The sequence below is a fragment of the Cygnus olor genome, chromosome 16 (assembly GCF_009769625.2).
Source record: "Cygnus olor isolate bCygOlo1 chromosome 16, bCygOlo1.pri.v2, whole genome shotgun sequence".
NCBI classification, from domain to species: Eukaryota; Metazoa; Chordata; class Aves; order Anseriformes; family Anatidae; genus Cygnus; species Cygnus olor.
Window position 1 is genome coordinate 13692098 of NC_049184.1, and position 27068 is coordinate 13719165.

General features: G+C 50.9%; 1 protein-coding gene across 2 annotated transcripts in view; it reads right to left on the reverse strand.

Annotated features, from left to right (window-relative positions):
• Positions 1–25594, reverse strand: part of NKAIN4 (sodium/potassium transporting ATPase interacting 4) — a 49382-nt gene extending 23788 nt beyond the window's left edge. The window contains exons 1-3 of one of the 2 annotated variants that reach the window (XR_005824797.1): positions 25160–25594; positions 1353–1490; positions 775–855 (exon numbers count right to left, since the gene is read on the reverse strand). Coding sequence is in view for 1 of the 2 variants with exons in the window: in XM_040575635.1 (XP_040431569.1) it covers positions 775–855; positions 1353–1490; positions 25160–25213 (273 nt within the window). In the remaining variant the exon portion in view is untranslated. The remainder of the gene's footprint in view (positions 1–774; positions 856–1352; positions 1491–25159) is intronic. The other variant, XM_040575635.1, reaches the window with a different exon arrangement.
• Positions 25595–27068: the final 1474 nt, after the last annotated feature.

Consider the following 27068-nt stretch of genomic DNA (forward strand, 5'->3'; position numbering starts at 1 on the left):
AATGTTTTCTCAGAAGGGAGCTTTAAAATGGTTAGATAAGCTTCTTTTTTTCAGTTGGTCACAGCCAAGACCAAAAGCATCTCAGGCTGAGCTTCCAGCCCGTGAGTAATCGCTGTTTTGGGCAAGAGCTCTCTCAAAGTTCCTAAAGATAGTTGTGAGGGGAAACGGAGATTAATTGAGGAATTAAGAAATTACATTTTCTTATCTGCAAAGGATTTATAACATCACTCACAACTCGCTGCAGGCCTAATAAAAAACATAGCGCGGTTCCAATTATGACTGCAACTTAGATGTATGACCTGGGAATTTAGGCCAGATGTGGAGTGCTCTGAAGTGAGCCCACAGCCCATAATCGCTCTTAGTCCGCTAAGCTACAGCAACACTACATACTTCATTGCTTGCAGCCCAGGCTCATTTTAGGCCTTGCCTCCCATTTTGATTATTTCTGACTCGGTCCTCAATAAGCAGGCAGCAATACTTAGCTTATTTCAGCCTCAAATAGCTTCACAGATATTAACTCACAACACCCCCGGACAAGGACTTATCCCAGCCACTTATAGCTGGCCAGCAAAGGACTCCAGAAATCACATTAGCCCTCCACACCATAAGCACTGCTTCTCCCTCCGTAAGAAAAGCAGTCCCATGGTATGCAGGAGGGCAGGGCCAGCTCCCAGCACCTTAACCCCACAGCAGCCTGCCACCCCTCCTACCTCCCTAAGCACCATGCGCTTTGCTGCAAAATCCTGGGCACTTACCCCCAGAGCCCCTACTCACCTTTGAGAGCCCTCCCACTTCTAAGTAAAAACAGATGATGAAGATGTTCCAGGTGACCCAAATTGCAGTCCAGATGGCATACTAGAAGGGAACGGGACGGGGAGAGAGAAGCAATAAACATGAGGAAGTCACTGGAATTACTTTATATATATGTGACCCAGCTGGGGACAGTGAAATGCACTGAGTCAGCACCGTAACAATTTTCTTTCCCTCTGTTTCTCATGTGCAGAAGGTCCCTTGCCTAATTAGAGACACAGGGACAGAGCCTTGGAACGAGTGGAAGAGCTTCTGCTATGTCCAACATCTCTTTCTCCCTCTCTGTTGCGCAGTGGCCTGGTGTTACTTTGGTGCTAGTAATAAATATCTGAAGTCTTCCAAGTCTGGAGTAAGCACAAAAGTGCGGCACACCAAACAATGTGTTCCTACGCACATCCAGGCACCTCCTGCTAAAATTGTTTGCAGTGCTCGTGCCTGACTTCCCAAGGGCTTTCCTCAGTTCCTCATCACTTGCTGCATCCCACCAGAGCAAAGGCTATGAAGGGCTTTGAAAGGCTCTGAACAAAGCGGGTATTACTTACCACCACTATGTAGCGAGGTCTGTATTGAATAGTGCCAAACAGGCCAAGGATAACGATGATGATGTGGAGGAAGTTGGCTAGGATGGGGGCCCACTGGTATCCCAGGAAATCAAACACTTGCCTCTCTAATGCAGCAAGCTGGAAAGGAGAAGAAAAAGGAGAGTTACAGCCTCTGGACTCATGAAGTTCATTGTCAAGGTTTTGACGCGCTCCCTGAGCAAATCACTGCAGCAGCTGAAGTGGTGACTCCCACCCCAAAGCAATTTACTGCCCATGAACCAGGTCAGTAGGACAGGACGTGTATCCACAACCGCCCTTCTTTGCGCCTCTCCTTTCCCCTCCGATGGCTAAGCTGATGTGGACCAGCGAGCTTGAGTGCCTACGTGTGGCACAGCCTCTCTTCTGTGTGCTTTGCCACGGGGAGGCTGCCCTGGCAGAGGGCAGAGGTGACAGCAAGACAGTAGCACCTTAAACGGCTGCAGCCGGACGTCCAAGAACTCATTTATCAGAGCCGTCAGCATCGCTCCATCATTCCTGACACCTCTCAGATTTCTGCTCTCCAGCACACATCCATCAAGGTGAGAGGGAGGAGGGAATTCTCTCCTCTGCCTTCCCCCAGCAGAAAATGCTGCCACCCAGCAAAGAAATTCTGCAAACACATCAGCTTTTGGGAGGACACAGCGTTCCTCTCCAGCACTAATAGCCTGGTTCAAGGCTAGTACTATGTTCTGGAAATAAAACTCCGCTACTGTTGAGGTGCTTGGTCTGATTTTCATATCATATTTGCATAAAGATGTGCTTTTCTTCTGTAACCATTGTATCAGGCAAGCAACTGTTCATCTGGATCCGAACAGCTGTGTTAGGCATGCAGCTGCAAGAGCAAAATAAACACACAAAACTGCACGCTAGCCTTTACATCCCCACAGCCTTTAAATATTATAAGGGAAACAGTGAGTGGAGGGGGCAAAATGGTTCCTGCAGGTTTTTCCAGCAGATTTCAAAGAGCATCTTTTCCTGTGAATTTCAAACGTGTGTTTCATTAGCGTAGTATGCTGCAATTACGTTATGACATTTCGTATTTATTTTCACTTAAATAAATCATTACAATTTACCATTGATAGTCAATTTAACTACTAATTAGACATTAAGCTTGGATGATCTTAGTCTACTATGTGTAATCAGCTATGAAACGTGAACCAATCTTTTCCTGGTTTGGCTTTTAGATGGCAGGTGGGGGCCAAGCACTGGGGCTTTTGTAATGGTTTAAAGCATTTAAGGATGTGAGCGGCTGCAGGACCCAGCCAAGGCATGTGATGAGGGAAGCCACATCTACCGAATGACCATCGTTCCTCCTTCTTCCCAAATCAGTGGGCAAACCACCTTCGTGTCTCTCCTGGGCTGTGAAGGTATTGCAGTTCTCAACACTATCTTGGAACTTCAACCCAAATCTCTTTTTCAAAGAACTCTGCGTGAGGGGGATCAGTCCTGGGTAAGGGGGATGAGTCGGTGTGGCAGTGAGCAGCTTTCCCCCACTGACATCTCTCTTCATCAGCAAAGGGGTGCAGGAGACTGGGGAGGGAACGGAGGCAGTCTCCTGAGCCTTCTGCAAAACAATTATCTTCCCTTTGAAGCAAGAGGCCCATTCTGACCAGTCTGAATCCCCTGGAGGGTGCTGTGGGATGGCCGCGGGCAGACCAGGGCAGGCGCTGCCCAGGGCGCTCTCAGCCCCGTCTACCCCAGCACAGATTGCCTGCAGCTCGTCAGGAGCAGCTGTAACAGGTTAACAGCTTAACCTTTGAGGAGGGGATTACTGCACATACCTTAACGATATTTGGGGAGCTGGAGGTCTGACTGGCTGGCAGCGGGTCGCTTGTCTGTGAGCGCCTCATCCAATCAGGCATTTAATTGGCTTGGTGCGGTGCGGTGGTGCAGCAGCGTGTGCTGCCCGGAGCTGGCACGGCGCTGCCTCGGTTGGCTGCGGGGACACGCGGGGCTGTGCCCTGCAGAGATAACATCCCCCTGCTGCTGGGGGCACCAGCACTCAGCTGGGGATAAAGATAGATCCTTCCTACCCGTGCTGTCTGCCTGGGGTTCTCGCACTCAAGAATCAAGGCATCCACCTCTAGAGAAGTGTTTTCTTCTTTCCGTTAGGGCTGTATGAAAGGGGACAGCCTGCCCTTCGACATCTTCTTGATGTTTCCTGGCTTGTTTGGGCCAGGGAAAACACTGCTCCGTGGCCTGAGAGGTACCCAACTGCCCTGGAGATGATTTAGCTGGGTCCCTGCAACCAGTGTGAGCAGAGCTCTCGCAGGACGTGCCAAGCTCAGCTGACTTGGTGTTGTGGTGCAGCTCCTGGAGAGGTTGCTGGCCCACCGGCTTCACGTCACACTTCCTTTCTCCTTACTGCCCTCATCTCCAGGTTGTTTCTGTCCCAAATTACCTTCCTTTGCTCCTTACCCTGCATTTTTAAATGTTTTTGTGTGCCTGGGAGCTGCGGAGGGGATTCAGCCGGTGCAGAGAGCTGCTGTGCCCGTCAGTTCAGCTGAGGGGAGCAGGAGCTGGGGCGGTACGCTTCTGGGGGATGTGAGCGCTCAGGCAAGCTGCTTCCTCATTTACACAAAGCAAAATGATTTTCTGGAAGATGTGTATTGATGACAAGCTCAAATGTTACTGATGAAACTCAGCTCTGTATTACTGACATAGTGAGCCCGGGCTGCAACCCAGCTGTCAGAAATGCAGCCCAAAGTTACCCTGGGCTTGTCCCTGTCCCCCTAGGAATCTAGGATAATTAAGAAAACATTTGCTAAAACCCAACAGACAAACAAGCATTTTACTCATTACACTACAGTTCTGTGTGCAAAGCACACCCGTTAAACGCTGCTGAGATTTGCAGGTAAACAGGGCTGATGTTTGTGCGAGGCTGGCCTCGGTCTGGGGCTGGTAACAAAGCAGCAGATGCAGGGAATGCGGCCGTACCCTTCACGCCTGCTTCCCTCAGCTTGGGCAGAAACAGCAGGGCCAGGGTTTGCCCCTGCCGACGGGTACAGATGCACCTGCACCCCTCCACTGAGCCCCTCTTGGATCCTCTTGCTGAGCAGGGGAAATGCCGGCTTTCGCTGCTGCTGCCAAGGTTCTGCAGAGTAATATCCTTGCTGTAGCGTTCTTTATGATGATTCACACTATTCTATTGAGAAACCCCATTATATTCTGGAGATATTGGTTGTAAAGAGAAATTTCACAGATTGTGGAACAGGTTTCAACCCATTCAAAGCTGACAGGACCTTTCCATCAGGGAGAACAATTTTTTCTTCTTTATGACTGTTCTTATTAAAAATAGTATTCCTTCTGCTCTTTTTCCTTTTCTAGACCACAAGACATTTTTACCTTTCACTCCTTAAATTAAATTACGTGTTGCGGTACTAAAATCAGGATAGTGGCAGACTTTCTTCTGCTGAAATAAACCACATTTCTGCTGATCCGAGTGAAACTGGAACAGCAAATAAGCACGTGAAGCAACTGTTAGCCATGCAAACAAAATGAGCTCAAGCTCTCTGTCAGGCTATCATTCATTTATACAGCTGGGAAAGATAAGAAAGGCAGAGAAGATGTTCTGCAACTTACAGAGAGTCCTATCACATGGCTCACACACACAGAAGGGCTTTGTGAGCCAGCAGGATGGGACGTGCTCAAGGGCTTCAAGCCATTAAAGCCTCACCAGAGAGGAGATGCTGTACCCGAGCTGGAGGGGAGCATCGCCTGACGGACCCTCCTGCAGAATAGGAAAACGGCCTTAGAAAACATCTCCGAATGTGGAACCGTTTCTTGTCGGAGGGCTCCGACTGTTCCAGCTGTGTTTGCGATGGCTCTGGCAGCACAGTGTCACTGGCGGATGTTGCTGCCAGCAGGACGCTCTGGGGTGATTTAACGTGGGCTGGGGGGGTGCTTGTTTAAATTCTGGTCCTCCCAATCTTTCTGATTGCCTCATCTTTGTTTCGTCTGTTGTTTCTGTCATGCTGGTTAGCTGGGGAGTCCAACCTGTTCCCTTTGTGCCTCCATAGTGCTAAGGAAAAAGAGGTGCTGGTGAACAAGTCAGTTACCCGTAATCCCTTAACTCCCTGTCCTTTACACTCTTCTATCAAGACAATGCCATCAGCTAGATTTGCTCTTCTCAGTTTACTTAGACAGGGACAAGGCAAGTTTTTATGTACTGTCTTAATAAGGGAAAGATTTCTTCCATAAATTCATCAGATCGTCTCAGTTTCAGTTTTCTGTACTGTAAATGCATGACTGGAGACAAACCTTCCCAAAATCCAGTGCTGTGTAGCCTTGGGAGTTTGTTTGAGGTTTGCCTTTGTATTGGGCCCATAGCTGTGGTTTGAGCTGGTCAGAAAATCTCCTCCTCTTCCAGAAAAGGTTTAGACTTTTCAGGAGCTGACTTTTAGGAGTGATACCTGGTAGCTTCAGGTTTTGACGAGGCAGAATTTTCCCTAAAATCGGGAGACATTCCCTATACAAAATGTGAAAGAATGTTTTACCCAGAAACCCAGCCAATTTGCCATGTGGTCAATAAAAAAAGCCACTTTTTAACTATTGTGCTTCCCATAACTTTCACCACAAGAAGGACACAGCCTCACGGACCGCTCCAACTCTGCACTGCCTCGTTCAGAGATGTACACAGCCGCCCTGGATCTCTGTGTGTGGACCTACAGCTTTGGCACAGACAAAATTGCGATATAAACCCCCAATATTTGCTCTCTTGCCAAGCCGAACTGCAAAAGTGCCTGAGCTGCACCCCTCGGTCAGCAACGCGCTCCTCGGATTTTCAGGCCTGCCTGGCTGAGTTCCGACTCGTTGACTTGGCTTTTGGTTCCCTGCCAACCGGCCTTGCTTTTTAAGAAGATGCTCTTTGTTTGTCTACTGTGCAAACACCACCAGGGCGGCCAAGACTTTCACTGAGAAAGGTCACGGGCCTTTTCTTGAGGAGGAAACTTGCGCTGATTTCCTGCGGTATTTTGGCCACGCAGTGGTTGATGGCTTGAGTTCAGGGCAAAGTCACAGCACTGCTGTCCCTATGAGACATCACATAACGATGAATGCTTGAGTCCAGCTAGCTGAGACAGCAGGAAGAAATTAAGAAAGTCTCAAATGTCTCATTTTAAAATGCATCTATTTGGGGTTTGAACACTTTTTTTTTTCCTGGTTCTTCCAGAACAGTTGAAGTTTGGCAATGCCAGACACTTGCCCTGCTTATTGTTGTTGCTGTTATTATTGTTGTTGGCATTATTATTCTTATTACACTATTGTCTTTCTGTACAATTGCTTTGTTTTTGTAAATGGTGAAACAAGACGAGATCTAAAGAACCCTAAACCCACGTTGCAGTACAATGAAAATAGCAGCAGTGAGCAGAAACTTCTCCGCTGTACGCCAGGGCTTATTCAAGGTGAAGATTTTGTGGGTAGAAAAATTATTGAGTTAAACAATAAGCTTGCTTTTACCAGAGTGGCTGCATCTCTAAATAAATATTAATGGTCTTAATAGCTGTTTAATTGAGTTTGTCTGAAAAAGAGCAATTCACTGAGCCGATGCTTCACATCCCCCTGACCGAGGGGCTCGTTTGCTAGGTGCCACGTCCTTGTCTCTTCCGAAGTCGGCATCTCACGTGCTGATCCACGCTGCCTTCACGAAATCTCATTTTTCTTCACTAAGTGTTGTCAAGGAAACCTTCCTCGGGGCCTTGTGATCCCCAACTCCCTTCCCGGCATCCCTCGCCGAAGCGCAGAGGTCAGGGGACTAATTGCACGGGAGGTCTCTGTTTGTCACTCTGTCCCCCACACGTGGTCGGTCCCGCTGGCCGCTGGGCACAATAAGCCCCATTCTCTGCCCGCTTGGGTCCGTTTCCTCCCCTTCCTTGAACCCCTTCTATTCACACAGACCTTAGGGAGGCCCCCCGGTAGTGGACCTTATATCTTTAAATCACTTATGTTTCCGAGGCGAACCGGTCACTCTGAGGGCCTGGGAGACAAATGCCTGCCAGAGGCAAGGTGGCTGGAGAAGTCACCGTTGTTGTGAGTGGGGTCACCATCCTGCTCAGGGCCCGGGCAGCCTTAACCCTCGGCAGGGCTCAGCACAGCTGCCCTGCTGTCGGGTCCTGCTGCTACACAGCCCGGCCGTGGGCCCTCCCCGCCTCCTCCCGGCCTGGCACCTTTCTGCTCCCTTTTGTCCCCTCCCAGCATCGTTCCTCGAGCAGGCAGCGATGCTCAGGGGTGCCACTGCTCTGACCTCCATCCCTGTGGCTTTCCGGCACCGATGCCTTTCACAAATATCCTGGCTGTGAAGATCTGTGATTATTCAGCCCCGCATGCCTGAATGCTGCTTAGCATTCCAGGAGAGGCACGATCCTCGCTCCTCGGTGAGCACAAGGGATGAGACTGGCACCGAGGCGGTGCAGAAGCCTCTTGGTTTCACCTAGAGCCTAGGTTTGTGCACAGCAGCAGCATCATAAACCAGAGCGGCACTGTTCCCTGCGCTCCTGACTCCCGATAGCATCTAAGTACTGCACGCTGTTCTGATTGCTGATTGCCAAGATTAGCAATCAGCCTAAATTAATAAGCAGGTGCCTTTGTGAGCCAGGCAAAAAAGCACTCTGACAAGAATGACAAACTCGTTCGGTTTGTAACCTACGTCAACACTCAAACCTAAGTTTTCCAAACATAATTAGATTGATCTGTTGTGCCCACAAGACCCCCTGCCCCCAGCTTTTTCTCCTCGCGGAGTTTCAGAGCTCTGCTTCGGCTCTCCAGCTTTGCAACAGAGAGGGGGCACTGGAACAAAGGGGATGTGACTGCTTCCAACAGACGCAAAAATAATGAGTTTCTTCAACAAGTGTCTGACATTTTCATCAGCCAGCTGCTCCGCAAGGCACAGCCTTACCCCGGGCTCTGTGCTTGTGGCAGCCTTGTTCCCCTCTCCTGCTGCAGGACTTGCAGTCCCACCCTAGCCCACCTCACACCAACAACCCTGGGCAGGGGCCTGGGGGGAGCCTTCTCCCACCAGTAGCACGAATTTCACTGTTGAGCGAAGTATATTAAAGACATGCCATTAACTCCCCAGCCATTTCCCTCAGGAGGTCTGCTACCATTTACGAAGCCGTCTAAACCCTATAAAGGCTGTGAGGCAGAGCAGTGTTGGAGATCAGCAGGAATTTAATTTTCTAATAGAGAGATTTATTTCCTACCAACAGGGCATTACGGTGTGTGATCTCTGCCTCTGCTCAGCCAGGAAGGCTACCCAAAGTTTGGGTTTGTTTGCCTGGCAGGGATGGAGGGAAAAAATACAAATACTTGAAAATTAGCAAAGGGGCTGTTAGCTGTAGGGACTGACCCTATATCCTCTGACTTGCTACCTTAAGCATCGTCTGCTCAGCTAAAAGAGACAGATTTCAACTTGCTGTGGCATCTTGCTGCCGGAGGGAGGGAGCAGTCCCATAGCCAGGACCCGCCCAGGACACAAGGCTGTTCGGATGCACAGCTTGGGCCAGGACTGCCCAGCCTGGCTGCTAACGGTGCAGCTCTCTGGAGTCTCCTGGATGTGGGAGCAGCGGTTTGGGAACAGCTTGCAGAGCCCCAGGTGCACTAGAAAGGTTTCAAAGCCATTCAGGGGTTGGACCAAGACTCCCAGGGTGTATAAAGCTCATGAGATACCAGTTGGACTCACACAGTTTAGACAAAATTATTGCTATCCTTGCTATTTTATAGGCATTTATTGCAAACTGCAATTTTATTTTCCCTCTGGTTATCCCAGAGTTGATTTATAGCCTTAAATATGGTACGGGCAGTTTCCCAGAGGAGGAAGAAACTCTTGCTTCAGGCTTGAAAAGCCAAGCTCAGTTCTTCCCCATCCTGCCCGCATGCAGCCCGAAGAAGACTCGCTGTGTCCGAATTACTCAGAGAACATCTCCCACCTTCAGCTAAAGGGACAAAATTGTTCACATTTGGTGTCCCCTGCACAAATCTCACTCATGCCTGGCACCCGCAGCACTTTCCCTTCAATAAAACTTAGTGTGGGCTGTAAGCAAGAAAAAATGCCTCTCTGGGAGCACCTCAAGCTGCTTTCCCCAGCCAGGGGAACACGAGGACGTTTCCTGGTGTGCGCGTAGGGCAGCAAAGCACCAGCAGGGCCTCGGCGGTGCTGCACGGAGCTCCCTGCGCTCCCCGTCCCGCTCCAGCCGCGCCAGCAGCCGCTGTCCCCCTGCACGCAGCTCGGGGGCTGGAGCAGCTCAGCCCCTTAATTAGGTCACGAAGGGATCACGCACAAAACACAGCCAGGGCCTCGGAAGGGAAAACACATGCTAGCTCTGCAGCCGAGGCAAAGCTCGGGAGGGGAAGGATGCCAGAGCAGGAATAACTCTTCCCAACTTTGTCCGCAGGAAAGCGCAGCGCCCTGTCTCAGTTTCTGCTCAACAGCTGGGTCCCCCCCTCCCCGACACTGTAGCTAAGTGGTAGTGTTGCTTTAATTTCCTCTTGCTCTTGCTGCAATGCCAGATTGCTTGGATATTCGTAAACAGAAGGAGTTTAATGAAAATTATAATTAGAGCCCTGCAGTGCTCTTGCAGGTCGCCTTTACGCTGGGCTGCCTATTTACATTACAAATCAGGCTGGTGTCACTGCCGAGTCTGCAGCCAGGGAAGGGAATTCATTAAAAGGGAAGTGCAGGGTGGCTGAGAAATAGGGGAGAAAGCAAATGATATTGTTATTATTAATAATCTAGGAAATTGGGAGCTGACATGGTCTTGCTGCGACTCCGCTCCGAGAAGAAAAGCCCATTTGCAGTCATCCCGCAGCGGGAGGGGAGACAGCACGGCCACCCAGAAATTTCCACTGGTAATTACAGCACAAGCGGACCCTTTCTCATGGAGCATCTGTTTCTCATGGAAAGCAGAGAGGCAATGAAGATTTTATCTCCCCCACCAGGACACAGAGAAGTCCTCTTAGCACTTCTGCTTCCTAATGCCTAGCTGTGAAGTTGTGGGGTCGGGGAAACACATGTGAAGCCAAAGGGCTGGATTTCCCAGGATTTTACAGCTTTCCCATTCCACCTGCCAGCAGCTACACGTGATGCTTGTTGCCTCGCTGTAATGCCACACGCAGCAGCTCCTTGAGAAAGACAGAAGCCCTCACTCAGTTCAGCGCTGCAGCATCCGCTAACGCGAGGCGTGGTGTCCGTGCAGCTGGAGCCACGTGCGGCAGCGCCCCGTGAGATCTGGGCCCAAGGAACAGGAGGGAAAAGCCCATGGGAACAACGCAGAGGTCGGGTACAGATGCTCTGACACCCAGCCTGGCTCCTACAGAGAACAGGACAAACCAGGATCCATCTCCTGCGGTTCGTTCTGCTCCCCCAAAGTGCTGCAGCAGAGGTGTTAACCTTCTGTTTTCCTGCCTATGGAGTGCAATTAGAAATAATGCCCTCATTTTGCACAAAATCTTTAATATTTCATATTAACGCAACAGCAGGAACCATAACAACATTGTAACAGGGTTTTCCTTGGATGCCAGCATGCCCATAGGGGTTACAAGAGGTGTCATTTTAGGCTGGGAACCTCCCTGTGCTGGTCGCAGCACCAGACCCTCACCCTGCCCCTCACCATCAAGTTCACAAAGCGGAGCGCTCACCCCGCTTCCAGGCCTGCGTCCCCCCAGACTCAGCCCTGTCGCAGGGTCCTGATGCTCAGCAAGTCCCAGCAAAGGATGCTGAGGCAGTTCAGGCTCCGCACTGCTGCCTGCTCCAGTTATTACTCTTACCTTGCCCTCCGCGGTCAGAGGATATAACTTCAGTCTAATAAACAGCTGGGAAGTCAGGACAGAGCAGATGAGCTAATGCTGCAGAAGTGATTGGATTTATATATCAAAACTGACCCCGGAGACTTTTCCCTCTGCACGTCATGACAATATGCAGGAAGTTTTCAGACAGATTAGAAGCTGGAGGTGTTTTAGGAGTATGGCCACAAGCGTGCCAAGTGATTCGCTTGCACTTCAGGCACGCTGTCGTCAGTATAAAATCACCCGTACTGAGACAGCTGAGTTTTAATCATCTCTAGTAACACTCTGTTGTTTATGCTCTGCCAAAAAAAAAAAAAAAAAAAAAAAGCTAACATGAAAATGTGCTTATTTCAGTTAAAAAGCAGACACAAGGAAAATTCCCCTTGAAAAATTGTATTGTGAAAAGATGTAGCCATTTTCCAGTTCCAAAATCCATATCAGCGCATACTGACCAACTCTCCCCTAAAGAACGTGCTAGTAAACTTCCAGGCCTGTCATCAAAGCACGAAATGAGAAAGCACCGGGAAGAAAAGAATATTTTGGAAATGAAAACCATTTAACAGTCCAGCTTCTGGTTTCAGTAAAACACTTTTGATAGGAAGGGTTTTAAATTGGAACAAACAGGCAAACGACCATTTTCCTACAAATAGGGACTGGCAGAGGCTTTTGGGGTCTTGCAGGAATTTTCCAATAACCACAGTCCCCACAAACAACTTCACTTCTACAGAGTAGCTAGAAAATGAATCGATCACTATTGACTTTCATCTTCCGATTGCTTCACTGGGAGGAAATCAATCCTGCTTAAATCACGGATTAATTACTTTTGTAATCGCAGGTAACAAACCCAGCTTCCTTCGCCTCCCTCAAGACCTGTACGCTAGAGATGCTTCGCTTTGCCAGCCACTCCAGGAGGCAAAGCCCAAGGGCTGGGGACTCCTGAGGTATCACCGACGTCTCAGCGCTGCTGAAACCCATGCACGGCCCCGGCAGCATGGTCCTGGAGTTTCCCTGGGTGCCAGGTCCCCTGGGTTTCCTCCCCAGCTGCAACCTCCCCGTGGGCATTATGGATTGGGAAGCAGAGATCCAGCTCTCTTTTCTCTAAGCTATAAGAGCAGGAGAACAGAGTCCCATAAACTGCTCAAATAGATTAAACGAGTGAGGGTGAAGGACAGTGGAGATGGTGGAAGGTTTAGGCAGTTTGGGCGAAGAGATGCTGACGGGCAGCCTCCCTCTCTCACGGTTTGAGTGAGCACCTCGGGAAGCACAGTCTGCCGGGGAGTCAAAATAGGGCCCGAGTGCTTCTCTGCTGCCGACCAGATCGAGTGCTGGGAGTAAGTGCTTGGGCGGAGGGCGCTGGGTTCAAAATGTGAGAAGGAGCCGTGGTGGAAGTCAGTCAGCTCGTGGTTTTCGTGCCCACCATTCCCCATGCCGTGTGTTCCTGTAGGTGTCAGCTACGCTGTACTTGAGAGGAGTTCAATGAGACAAAAGATCCTTATCGGGGATTTATTGGCAATACAGCATTGTGCTAAAAAACAAAACCACAAGATTTAACAAGTTCTCTGACGTGTAGTAATGGCATTGACCATACTACTTTTTGTGCAGCATTCCCTTTGTTTTGGTGTTTCAGTCCAAGCAGATGATAAAATGAGACCCATGACACTCCCTTTGATGGAGGCGAGCTGCTGCCGCCTTTCCAATGGTGTAAATAAGGACTCGGTGCCTTTTAAAAAGCATTATTTTAAAAGGAAAACCCTTTTGAGCGAGGCCTGGAATGGGGTTATTTTCCACATGACCAAGCGTCAAAAGGAAAGCAGCAACCCCATCCATCCTCTTATCACCCTTCCCGAGTCCCCCACTGGATGGATTCGTCACAAGGTGAAACGGGAGCGAGTCCTCAATTTATTATCATTTTCTAGTCGTCCTCCTTAATGCAGCTCCTGCCAGGATGAGTTTGCTGGGGGAAAGCGGACTGAAACCAGGCCTTTCAGCCCGCTGCTAAATAGGACTGGGGGGAATTTTGCTCTTGGGGGAGGGGGCGGATGGTCCTCATTAGGAAGGGAAAATGTGCAACGCGGGGTTTTCGCCACCCGCTGCCCGGCCCCCCAATTAGGGCGGCTGAGACAACAGCGGCGTTCTTCTGCGGGGCCGTTTGTGCAGCGTCACTCGGCCATGGTTTATCTTACGAGCATAATTTCTCTTGTCTGTTGTGCTACCCGATTTGTTTGGTTTTTTTGCAGTCTGGCCAAGTGTCTCCGTGTTATTGGGGGCATCTTTTGGCCCCCCACCAGCCCGCTCCCCAATTAAGTGTCCAGGAGCATCCCACAACCGCCAGGCCCCTCCTCGGCTGCGCTCCTCACGCGACGTTCGCGTTCCTCTCATCGCTGCCCTGCTCTCCCGGCGCGACTCCTACCCTCCCCTGCCGACTTGAGCTCATGGTTTATTCAACAGCAGAGCTGAATTTCTCTTTTCCTTCTCTCTCTTTTTTTTTCTCTCCCTCTCCTTTTAAACGAGCCCCCTCAATAGATGCCACTTTGGCAGCTCGGTTCTTTTGCAGCAAGTCTCGGCCGTGCCGCGGCCATGCAGGTTTGGTGACCTTGTCGGGGCTGAGCCCCGCGCCGTGGGGCGGCAGCTCTGAAGCAGGGCACCCGTGAGCACTTCTGCCTCCTCCAGCCCTGAAAGGGGACAAAGACTTGCCCTTTATTAACATCTCTTACAAAAGCTCCCTCCACACTTGGCCCTGCCTCCCTGCTGCCGGTATTGCTCCCCTTGGGGGTGCGAGCTGGTTCCTCATCCCAGGAACAGCAGCGTCTCTGGCTTGCCTCCACTGCAAACTTTCCGATCTCCTCGCTCACGTGCTTTCACCTTCTTGCTTGCAGGTCTGTCTGCAAGGATTAGCTAAAATAGAAAAGTGCTAATCCACATTACGGAAATTCAAATCCTCGTTGCTACATTAGGTTGTTTCAGGGAAGTTTAATCTGGCATGGCTCTGAGGTGAAATCCACTGCTTTAAGAGGTAACAGCATCCATGCATCACCTCTCCTACCAGCGTGCAAACACCACAGGGGTAAGAAGCAGCTTAACATAGCACCTCTAGACTATCACTTTCTGATGTGGCCCAACAAAATCCCACTGAGCGCTCAGCCCTGGGTTACAGCTGAATGAGGGACTTGCTGCTGCGTTCCCATTCCCACTTGGTCTGCCAGCCCTGGGTTTCCAGGATTTCTGCTAGAAAATCCATGTAGCGTGTCACCGCCTAACACTGGGGCTCCATCTGAAACGCCCTTTGTAGGTTGGTGCCCAAAACGAGTGAGGAACTTCACACGGCCATGGGAGCCACCACGAGGGAAAAACTTGGCAGACGTGAAACCTGGGTTACGTCTCACGCTAGGAAAGCATCCTCTGGCAGGGCGATCTGCAAACGAGTTTACTGCCCCTCCGCCTCCTGTCACTATGAGCTGCTTCAGAAATTCATCGTACTTTAAATGATTCACTCAAGTAGCCATTCAGCCGCAGTTCATAGATTGCAGAGCCTTTATTACACAGCCGTATATTTAGTGCTGGAATAGTTCTCAGCAGTTGTAACGGCCCTGTCATCTGAGGAATAAAACAAAGAGCCATTATTCATCAGAAGAGAGACACAGGCTTTGTTGTCTGAAGCCATGGCAGAGTTTTTCTGTCCCCCTATCTGTTCTTTCAGGCTGTCACACAACCCAGTTTTAAGCTAGTTCAGTGGCAGCCCTGGAAGTTCGAGCACTCCTGTAACTTCTCTTAGCCAACTTCGCAGCTGATGTTGTTTTAATCTGGCAGCACGACTGATCCTGAGCACCCAAAGTATATGGCTGGTGACTTAAGAGCAGCAAAGTTAACCTTCCCAGAAAAGCTTAAGGTAGATGGTAGTCTCTGGCTAGGTAGGGAATGAAAGCCACATGGGTTTATTTAAAGACATGAGCATGCGTGGGTCACAAGGATGGATGAGCCTGTAGTTTGTGCACTGATTATATCCAGGAGATCTGGGTTTGGGCTCTGACGGCAGAGATTTGTGGGGACTGGAGGACCAAGGAGCACAGCAAGGTGTGTGTGTCGGGTCCTGCAGGACCCTGCAGCCCACCAGCCCTCCCGTGCATCATCGTGGTGTCCCTGGGTGTAAGCCCAGCATGGAGGTGGAGGAACCAGCCCGGTTGTCTGGATCTAGACACCTTAGTGATGGATGTACTCAGCAAGAGCCTCCCACTGCCCTGCCTAGCACCTCTGGGAAGAGACGTCACATTTGGGGCCAGAAGACCTCTTCTAATGTGTGCTCCTGTGGTGCAAATGAGCCCATGAAAGGCAAACGAAGCAGCACCATTCCCAGAACCAACTGCCAGCACTTTCGCCTCAGGTTTCTGAGAGCACTTGTGAATCTGCACAAGTGCAGAGAGAAGAGCACACAGAAAAGATCCGTCTGAGAAGGTGCTGTGCACAGGCTCTCCCCAGCTGTGGGCACAGTGAGGCAGCCCCATCCTTCCTTTGAATCTTTCCTCTCCAAATAATGAGATGGAAAACTCAAAGACCCAGAATCCTAAAAAGTGGCACACATTTAAAAAAAAAAAAAAAAAAGAATTGTCCTTTCCCAGCTTTGCAATTTGTTTTAAGACTGGCAACGCCATCTCCAAACCCCCATGCTCACTTCTTTTCTCCACGTGCTCAGAAAGCAGAGGGCACAAAACAGACCCACCGTGAACTCCTGCTACACTCCCCCAACACCCGAACAGCCAACAGTCTCCTAGCCTAATTAGCCAAACTGTATTCTGCACATATTTAGCATTTCTGAGTAATTAGGATAATCAGATTTCTCCCCTAATTCTGTACGTATACGATATAAGCAGGTGTATGGCTGTTCCCACAATGATCCCACAAAAAGCGCGTTGTCTGCTGGAGGTGCGGATGCCAGCCGCCTGTCAGAGCCCGTTCTCGTCTCGCACACGGAAATCTGCTGCTGATGGATTACCAGGAGCCATGGGAAATTAGGAACTGGGTTTGATTTGGGTAAGTAGCCAATAGTTTGGATATTTGTGCTATCTAAACGCTCAGAGCCTCCAAATCTGGCTAGAGATCTCGCCATTCTTCTTGCCGTCCCCCAGGGAAGCGCCGTGAGAGCTGCTCCTCTGCCCTGCAGTTGAACCAGGGGTGTTTGGGGTTTCCCAGAACCCATGTTTTGGGTTCTGGGAAGTGCCACAGCCCACCCAAGGCCGAGGGCTCATGTGTCAGTCCTTCTTCTCAGGGTTAATCAGCTGAAAGACCATGAACTTGCCTCTTTGGACCTGGTAGCTGGTAAACACGTACGTATGGTCTCTGCTGCTTTCCAGGACTGTAAGTAAAGCTCACACAGGCAGGCCAGGCCAGCCCTGTCTTGTCCTGCTGAGGGTCACGGGGTCTTTGGTTCAGGGGGAGTTTTTCTCCAGCCAGCTTCACTCAATAATTCCCTTTGGGGAAGCAGACAAAGGCTTGTTTGTTTTGGTTTGTTTTGGTTTGCGTGTCCACGACTGCGTCCTTCTCCTTGGAGCATTTGGACTTCACGCCTTAACAAAAATGGGACGATTTCCCTCTTGATGTTGTGTCAAGGGTACAGAATCTTTGAAGAGGAGCAAGGATGCTCACAAGCCCCGTGGCATGGAGCAAGGCGCTGCTGAGTATCTGGACCATCGTGGCAATAACGAGAGGCCCTGCCACATATCCTCTGCAGAAAAACCATCTCGCTGCTGAACTTGTAGTGCTGTAGAAATAACGTCCAAACCTCGCAAGCATGAACAAAACCAGGTACGACCAGGGTTTGGGTTTCTCCTGATCTCCATGTGGGTGAACCTTCCTGGTACTGGGAGTGAGCGCTGGTTACCACGGAGATAATTTTCAGGTGGAGCTGAGGACAGACAGTGACAAACTGTTAATTGTGGTGAGGCTGTTTATCCGAGATGGATGGACACACCACACAGAGCTCCATGCAAGGTTACACTCAATATTTTATAAGTTCTGTGTGGGTAATAAAATACTCCGTCCCCTCCTTTTAGTGTCCTCTGTCTCACCTTCCCTGTTCAGCTGAAACGGTGCTTCCAGATGAACTGTCTCCAGAGAACAGCACTTGGAAAATATAATTCAGCACCAGGCACTGTAATGGGCCCAAGGCTGTTGTCAGGGCCACCAGGGACAAGGGACAGGTCCCTGGTCCCCAAAAAGGAGTCGCAGCAGGCAATGTCCCAGGCTTCCTATATTCACTGTAATGGTGTATTCATCTGAGCACTGTGATTCATTTTTTATCAAGTATACTTAGCTTCTGAGGAGAACTTTAACCAAACTTTCCTTAGTGGTATTCAATTCCTGTGCAAACCGGCATCTGTGTGCCTGCCTCACTGGGGCAGAAAAAATATGACGATGCTCCTGGTTTTCCAGAGCTTTGAGCATTGCGTGAAAGAACCGGAGAAGAAAATATCCAGAAGAAAGCGGATGTTTTGCCGGCCTGAGAGGGCAGGGAGCAGGCGGGCAGCTGCCCGCCGGGCTGGCCAGGTGCTGAGAGGTGTCAGAGGAGGCTGGCACAGGCGACTCCTGACGCCTGCCTCCTCCAAGCAGGTGACGAAGGCAAGCTGTTGTCTTGATTCCCACAGTATATTTTCATTAAGCTGTGGCAGATGGCAGCGGAGGTCACTGCCTCCACACCGTCAGCCTTTCAGCCCAAAGGTGTCAGGGAATCTGACACCTCAATTACTAAAGCGAGATTCACCCGAACAGCATCCGGGAGGAAGGAGGAAGGGGGATTAGAGAAGCTTCTCTCCTCATTTCCACAAATCCTCACCTTTGAGAGAAAATCTGGGCTGTGAGCTTCCCCGATAAACAACATATTTGTGTCGAACGTCCTGCCACAGGAGCAGCTGTGCTGAGAACCAGACGCAGACAGTAGGAAAATGGCAATTAAATCCGTGCGGAAATGAGACCAGAAAGCATCCCTTGGAAAAGACCGCGATGTTAATGAGCTGCAGGGAAGTCAGGAGACAATCTACAGACCTTCCCTCAGCAGAGAACTGCCGCTCGCTCCTCTCTAGGCTGTGAAACTTGGAACACGAAGCGAAATAAAACTTCTGTTCTTCGCTTCACGAGGACTTCCAGAAGTCAGCTAGTCCAGCGAGAAGCCAGAGAACATCACCATCGGCTTCAATGCGTTCAGCGTGGAAATCGGTTCTGGTACGCTGCAAGAAACAGCAGCAGCCTTGCTGAAACCCCAGCTCAACGGGGCTTCAGTGATTTCAGTTTTTCTCATCCCTACTGCTAATACCCACTTTCCTGTTATTACTTTACTAGCGCTGCTTCTCTACTTTGTACTGCTGTTAATCCTTGCTTTTGTAACCGTTACTGTTATCCCTGACAAGAAGAAGATGAAATAAGATTGTGACCCTTATCAGAGCTCCATAAACAAGCCAAGCAGGAGCCATTTATTCTTATTTTGAGATCTCGTGAACTTTAAGAGCCATAATATGATTTTTGAATGACTGTGAAATATCTCAGATTGGCAGTTCTACCGGGTGTTATTCACCGAGTTTCCTTCAACAACAAATACACCAAAAAACATTGTCCTATAAACAGGTAACAAATCAACTCAGCAAGCCAGTGCACTGCAGCAACCCTAAAGCCTGTGCTTTCTTTTTGAGAAGTCCTCCCCTTAAGCCCCAGTACTTAGGAAGTACATCGGAGCTCCCAACATGATGACATCAGAGATACTTGGAAGACAAAAAAGTTCAGACCTCAAAATTCTGAAAAAACACCAAAACCAAAACTTCTTTTTGGTGAGACTTCTCATTTTTTTTTGACAGAAGCTTGAAAACACTTCTGAAAAGTTCAAAACAGCTGGGGTTTGGCACAATAAAACTCCCATCATCTTCAGCAAACATTGCTAAATGCCAGAGTGTTTGCAGGCCAGAAATGTACTTTTTTTTTTTTTTTTTAAACCCTCGTGTTTTAGATATGGGGAATGGAAAAAGAATGCACTGCCTTTGAGACAAAAAAAAAGTTCCCACTTTGTTGAAAATGTTCTTCCTACCAAGCCTCAATGTAGACACAACCAATGCAGCCAGGTCTGCTCATCACATTTACTCCAACCCAGGAGGAATGGGGACAAAGGGAACCCCACAACCACAAAGACATTAAATCACAAATTATCTCTGCTTTTTAATAAAAAGGAAAGGTCCGATTCTACTGACCTCAAACCCAACGCTTTGTTAATGGGAGAAGGGAAAGCTCCAGCTGGGGCACTTAGACCTCGCGAAATCATACGCGTTTTCTTAAGTGCTCAGAAAGCGATAGGCAATTCCAGGGTTTTCCTGGAGGAAAAGCGATCACAATCTGGCCTTTGTTATCCAGCTTATTCTCCAAGAGTTCCTACTGGAGGGCCCCTGGAGCAGATTCTTGGAAGGGCTCCATTCTGCACCCCGGCCAAAACGACCCGCGTTTCCGTATATTATTAGCACACAATGGAGCAACGTCAGCTCCGCGCTGGGAAGGGCCCCTGGCAGGCTCAGCGCTCCCGGCCCCTCAGCCCCACACCAGGCAGGGGAGAGGCTCCCTTTTGGGGGAAAACCAGCTCCTTTGCTTCTTGCGTGGCCCTGGGGCTCGGGGAGAGAAAAAAGGGGAGGCAAAGCCGCAGAGCGTGGTCGGGCAAACACAGCACGCCAGCCGAAATAAAGCCCCGCAGCTCCAAGAAGAGTTGACTTCAGCACCAGCCCTGCCCTCAGCTGCTTTTTGGCTCGGTATTTGCCAAATGTCAGTCCTGGTCTGAAAGTGTTAGATGGGTTTGGTTGGAGGGCATAGAGAAACTTGGTTCCCGTGAGTCATGTGCAGGCTGTGCCACCACGATGGGGAACACGGACGTGGGCTGCCTCAAACACCCTGCGTGTACCCCAAACCCCGCTTGCCTTGTGCTGCTTTTGGGCTCAGACCACTGTGCTGCAGCGTTACTGACTCCAGTTGTTCATGAAAAAGAAGAAAAAAAAAAAGATCTCCGCATGCAAAAATTCAACTTTTTGTAAGAAAAGCCCCACAACTCCAAAATTAAAAATGTTCGCCAGCACAGCAAGCTTTTGCCAGCACATTTTTGATTTTTCGCCAAAATATTCTGGCCAAAACTTTGGAGAAAAACTCAGAATTGTCTATGGAAAGCAGATACTTCTCATGAAAATATTCATTTAGTCAAATCCCCAGGTTTCTACTGAAAGTCAGCATCAGTGGAAAATGCTGACGAGCTCTATTATTGGCACAGCTTTAATTTTCCTTTGTCTGGAACAGACACGGAGAAGACAGCATCTGTCAAATATAGCCTTAGACTTATGTTATTATTTAGCCCGGAGTATTGTTCAAGGACTTCGGGAAAGGATCAAGCCATCACGGTGTTGGGTGCTGTGCGTATGCACAAAAGACAGTCCCTTCTCCAGAGGGATTACAATCTAAGCACAAAACCTGGAGAAGATAAACAGCTGGGGTGAGCGCGAGGCAATTTTGGAGTGGGCCTGATCAGCATGATGAGCAAAGGGACACCGTGCTTCCCCCTGCACCTGCTCTCGCCTTCAGCGCTTTGTGCTCAGCCGTGCCACAGCTGCCCGGGCTCAGGGCTCCCCCAGGAGATGCATCCAACTGCCCCGGCTCCGGAGGCAGCTGACGGAGGGGGAGAGACGGGCCTCGCTTTCCCCACCCTGCCTCCCGTTCAAAATCTCCCTGGGATGGAGAGAAAACCACCTCCGCAGCCCCAAAATGCCAACACCGTCATCCCGCTTGCCTCTTGGAGAGGAAGACGCTCTGCCAACCTCCCTCCTGCAGACCCAGGGGCACTGACCAGCTTGAATCTGCCCATTTTAACTCAGCTTTTTTTTTTTTTTTTTCCCCAAATCCTGCCTTCCCCGATGTTCTGTGCAACCCCACGTGCCCGTCTGCTCCCCTTCTGCCCCGACCCCTCGCGTGCTCTCCATCGCCTCGTGTCTTGCCCAAGCCGCCACGACCGCTCCAGCTACGAGGGAGCAGCTAGGGAAGGATCTGTGCTGGTTTCAAATACTTTCCAGCATTGGTCACCCCCTTCTGTAAGAGATTAAAAAGGCATTGCCGAGAGGGGAGTGAGGGAAAAGGAGCACAAGAAAATAAATAAATAAAGGTATATAGTTACTTTTGGTTAGTCTCAATCTGCAGGCCCGTCCCAGGGCGCCGTGTTCTGCGCTCATTTGAAGTGTTAGTCACTTTTTCCATTAGAAGCTCTTATTCTGGGGGGATTTATAATGTATCTGTAAAATTGTCTCCAGGCTTTGCTTGGCATCTGAGCTCTCAATCCATGGACAGAATGTAAAGAAACTGCAGTTGTTTGATTTATTGGGACAGGGCATGGGGAGGGAGGGAATTTTTCCATGCTCAGCTTGGTGGAAATAAATTCACGTAGTGCCTTCAGCGCACGATCACTTATTACTCTAGAAAACACTCTGTTTGGGTGCAATCTCAGACTGTCGGGGAGGAAAGAAGCAAATCAAGGATTTTTTAAAATATTTCATTGCCTGAGCCCCAGCTGTGGTTCCTCGCCGTGACCCAGGCTGCAGCCCCGTGGCCCTGCTGGCTGCGAACCACACGAAGCCTGCACTTGACAAGCCTCTTCCAACCCTAATTTCTACGAGGGACGTTCCTGAACTCCCTGCAGGGGCTCCCTTGCAGGATCCGGGTGCTGCTCTGTTCATGAGGAGGCCTGCAGTCTCTTTTCAGCCTTGCTTGGGGCTCTGGCTGGTCAGGATTAGCGAGGGCGCAAAGGTGCTGAAGGCGCCATTAGCACCTGGAAGAGAGGTGCTAGAACCCAGCGGTGACAAAACCCCTGGGAATTTCAACACTGGAGGAAATTAATAGGACAGAGCACCCCCCTGCAGGCCCGGCCAGCACGGCGATGGGGTCAGACATGTGTTTCTCGTTACCCTTTTGCCGCTGGGACTGGGGTGGGAGGCTGCAGCAGCTATTAACCTACTCCTCAAGCTCCGGGCTACCACAGCCCCGCACCGTGCTCGTGGCCCTCCTCTGTGCTGGGGCTGAGGACAAGCCCCTCTGCAGGGTGGCCCCAGCCTGGCCGCTCACCCCAGCTTCTGCTGAAGACAGGGATGGATGGGGAAGAAGGGTGGGATCTGGGACAGCAACGCACAGCGGGACCAGCGGGAAGGAGAGCCCCAACCTCCTCGTGGCCTCCCTCCAGCACAGACCAGCCAGGAGCAAGAGCCTAAGGTGGACGTTGCGAGGAAACAATAACCTAAAATTGGAACACGGCGGATTATTTATTCAAACTACAGCCTCGCCTCTCCCCCTCTTGATTAGCAAACCGCTGGGGAGCCAGCCCTGATTTTCTGCAGCCGGCCGTGTTCGGCTCCGCTCGCCTCTCTGCTGTGAGCGCGCAGCCCGTGGGGGGCTGAGGATCTCGTTGGTATTCGCGCTGTGTAGCAGGTCCTTGAATTCACATGTTGTTCTGCTCTGCCACTGGATCACAAACTTTTTGTTTGGGAGCGCACGCGGCATGTTTTCTGCTTTTTGCTTTTTTTTTTTTTTTTTCTTTTTCCCCAGGGAAACATTGAAACTGCAGTTTGCAAACACTTCCCCCCACGCTAACTCAGCTACTTGCACCTAATAATACAGCAAACTGCCAAAAAAAAAAAAACACATCACGAGCCAATTGTATTTCATTTTTGAGGAGGGGGGTGTTATTTCATGTTTCCATTCATTGTTTATAAAAAGCCCCGGTGAAGCCTGGAGGAACTGACATGAGAATATGTAAAGAAACCGAAGGCTGTGCTGCAAAACTGAAGTGGGAAATGCCACAGCTGCAATGCTCTGCCCGTTTAAGTTAGATGCAAAAACATCTACTGCCCAGAGAGGAGCCAAGATTTCGCCCCGGGACTTCGGCCCTGGGAGGCACAGAGCTTGGCAACATGCAGGAAAGACTATGAAGGGTTCAAAGTATCAAATGAAGCAGAGCAGAGACACGAGAGGAACAAAGGAAGTTCACGTCATTATAATTTATTGATGATCTTGGCCTGATTGCTTCAGTGTTTTGTCTCAGCAGAGCCCACTCTGAGCAGCAGTGAGTCCTGCAGGTCACTTGGCCGTAGTGATGTGGAAATGATGCGAAGACTTACGGACAAGCATCACTTAAAATAAAATGAATAAAAAAAGGCACCAGGCTGGATCTCACCCTCGCCCAAGCACTTGCTGGGAACCAGCCAGGATCTCCCGACCTCACCCCCATCGGAGCAGAGCTCCAGGAATTCCCTCCCCATAGTTCACATTTTTCCAGCTCTACCAATTCACCCCGCGAGTGCCATGGGAAATCGCCACGGCTGAGGCATCCAAACTTGCTTAAGAATGAGCCAAACTGATTCTTTTCTTCCAGGAGGAGGGTCTTAAGGAAAATAAAATGCTGGGGGTTCTTTGTCCCCGTATCTTGGATACGAAAAAACTCCCACGCTTGTCAGGAATAAGAACAGCACCAGCAGCCCGTGGCTTTTTCTTTTTCATTTTTTTCCTCCGGTGTATGCGAGTGTGTGCCTCAAAGCGGGATGGCATAGTGATGGGTTTAAGAGACAGTCGGGGTTGAGATGCCAATTTCTAACGTAATACAGGGCACAGCTTCTTTCTTCTGTGATCACGGGTGAGAAATCAAAAGAAATAATCCAGGAGACTAAATACACTCCCCGGCCATTCAACTCGCTCATAAATACGCCTAGTGAGGCGCTTTGTGCGAAAAACTTCTATTCTGCGTTTTGTTTAACTCTGAGTCAAATCTTCCATCCACATCTTGCGATTGTGCAGCTCACAGTTCACGGGGATATTCCTACTCTGCTCCCCTGATTTAAGGCAGAAAACTAGCAGGTTCCCATTTTTCTCATGAGAGGCTCTCCCACCTTCAGCCAAGTGCCTGCTCGCTGCCTCTTGGCAGAAAACAAGCTGCTGTCACAGCAAGCAATCCCAACACAAAGAGTTTTAACTGGATTCGCTCCTTGGCTCTAGCTTACTCTTCAACAACTTAGAAGAAAGATTGCCATTCCCTGCACACCCCTAGCGCTCCAAAATCAAGCAAATTCGGGAGATCTAAATGAAATTAAGTACACGAACGCTGCCGTTTCTTTTTTAAGGCTGGAGGAGCCCTGGAACCCCTCAGCTATGGACAAGAAGGGGACCCTCGGGTCCAGGCAGGGTGCGCAGGGCTTGGCACAGCCAGACCTTTGTTTGCCACCGGCGTGTGCGGAGGGACGGGGATGGGGACCCCCACTAGGAACACACCGGACAGCTTATTCCTAAATAAATAGATGTTGAAGCACGTCGTATATGAGCACACCACCCTGAGGCTGGCTGAAATAGCTCCCTCGCAGCCTGCACAGCCCCATCCCGTGCAGGGTGCGACCCGGGCACCTCAACAGCAGCTGAGGGTCCCGGTGGGTCTGGGCACGGCTGAAGTTCGCGTTGCCTTTGAGCATCACCACCGAGCCCGCCGGGATGCCTGAGTTTTGTAGTTGGAGTCGATAAGCACAAACTTACACATCAAGGAGTTAAAAAGCAAGCAAGCAAACAAACAAGCAACCAAACCTAAAGCAATCAAATCCAAAACAACCAAACCCAAAGCAATCAAACCCAAAGCAACCAAACCCAAAGCAACCGAAAACCCAAAGCAACCAAAAACCCAAAGCAACCAAACCCAAAGCAACCAAACCTAAAACAACCAAACCCAAAGCAACCAACAAGAAACCAAACAACCCCACGTTTCCCCGAGGTTTAAGCACCAACAAGCTCCGCAGCGAGCCCCGGGCTGCCCCCGCCGCCCCTTCCCCTGCCGACCCCGGGCACCGGGGGGCTTCGTCCCGGCCCGGCTGGCCCCTCCCCGGCCCGGGCAGCCCTCGGCATCCCCCAAGTTCGGTCCCGGCACGAGGTGGGGGCTCGGCTGGGGCAGCCCCCGGAGCTCCGGCACTTACCAGCTGCAGAGCGCAGAGGAAAATCAGGGTGCAGCGCCCGGTGCAGCATCCCATGGTCCCGGAGCGCGGCCCCGGGGCAGGGACAGGGACAGAGGGAGAGGGACAGACACACGGACAGGGACACGGGGACACGGGGACACGGCGACAGAGGGACAGGGAGAGCCCCACCGCCGCCCTGCGGCTCCCCGCGCCCCCGCCCGCAGCACGGAGCGCAGCCGCCGCTGGCAGCCGGGCAGGGCGGGAGGGGAGGAGGAGGAGGGACGGACGGACGGGCGGACGGACAGACGGACGGAGGTCTCAGAGGCTGCCGGAGCCCCTCCAGGAGCCGGGGAGGGGGGGAGGCAACGGGACCACTGCTTAAAAGGGCGATGCCCCGCCGGAGGCTCCCGTCCCGCCGGGTGCCGGGGCTGGGACGCGCCCCCCGAGCCCCCCCCCTTTCGGCTGCTGCCGCCCCCCTCAGAGCCCTCCCCGGGGTTGAGCCCGGCAGCGCCGCGGCCCGGCAGCTCCCCGACCCCTTGCGAGTGCCCCCTGGATTTATTTGCATTATAATTATCATTGCCAGGGTCGCCCCGGTGGGGCAGCCCGCTGCACAGGGCGGCCCGGTGGGTGCGGGGGCAGGGGGCGTGCTGGGCAGGCGAGCTGTGTATAGGGCACAGAGCCTGCAGGGCGTCCTAGGAGATGCAAATCAGGACATTTTCCCCCATTCCTACGTGTTCTCCTCATCTTCCGCCCCGTGCAGATACTGGCTTACTCGCCCCAGCATCATTAAACCCCGAATTAAGCTAAAATACAAAGGTTCTTACCATAAACTTTGTCAGCTAAAGTGCACGGGGAAGACAAACTCAGGCTGGGGGATAAAGCAAGGAATTCCTTAAAATGCACATTTATGGGTATTTAAAGTCAGGTTTGTGCATGAATCCCACCTGGCTGGCTGCAGAAGTGCGCAGGGGAGCACCTCCCGCACGGAGAGCTTCCCCGGGGACATCTCAGCCCCAAGTGCAGAAAAGCAGGGCTGTCTGCTTCACCTGCAAACGGCACGGCGAAGCCACAAGCACCCAGCCACCTCCTTCACCCCCTGAGCCCTCCCCGCTGCCTCCTGCCCAGAAGGAGGAGTGGGACCGGGAGGCACGGGCTCGTGGCACCTCCTGCCACGGGCTCCTGGCCAGCCCCAGGAGCAGGGCGCACACACGTGTGCTGTGAGCGGGACCTGCTTAGCACTAAGCTCTGCCACAGCAGGATAAGAAGCTTTGGGGGAGACTCATCTGACGGCGACGTGCTCTCTTTGCAGCCTCCAGCGACTTCGGTGGCCGTGTGATGAAGTTTGTTCTGCCACTGCTCCTTCTTCCTCGGACACAAGACCGGGGTTTGCTCCTGCCTCCCAAGCAGAGCGTGACTTTGGTACCAGGAGGGATCGGCTCCACGTCCCTCTGAACAAACACCACGCTGCTTATTGCAGTGGTGGGAGAAGGAGACGGCAGCTGAGATGACAAAGGCTCTATCATCTGGGTTGAGGGAAGCACTGCTTGATTATAACAGAAGGACGCAGGGTTAGTCCTGAGGCGCTGTGAATGCCAGAAAGCTGATATTAACAACGTTATTGTGATTCAAATCAGCCACAGGGAGAAAAACAAACAAACAAGCAAACTGCGAATACCTAAGCTTAGGAGACAGACTCTGAAATGATCACAAGTCCCACTGGTTTTAAATGGTGAAGTGAATTGATTATCTGACCTGTGCACCGAGCATAACGAGGGCAGCAATTAGTGCAGTCAGACACAATAAAACACACTTTATTGTAGGTGAAAGGAGTACACCCGGAGAAGAAACCAATTTACTTCCCCCAGAAAACCGTGGACTGAAGAAGCTGTGGCAGCATTTGTCCTCCCAGGAAGGTGGATTTGGGATGGCA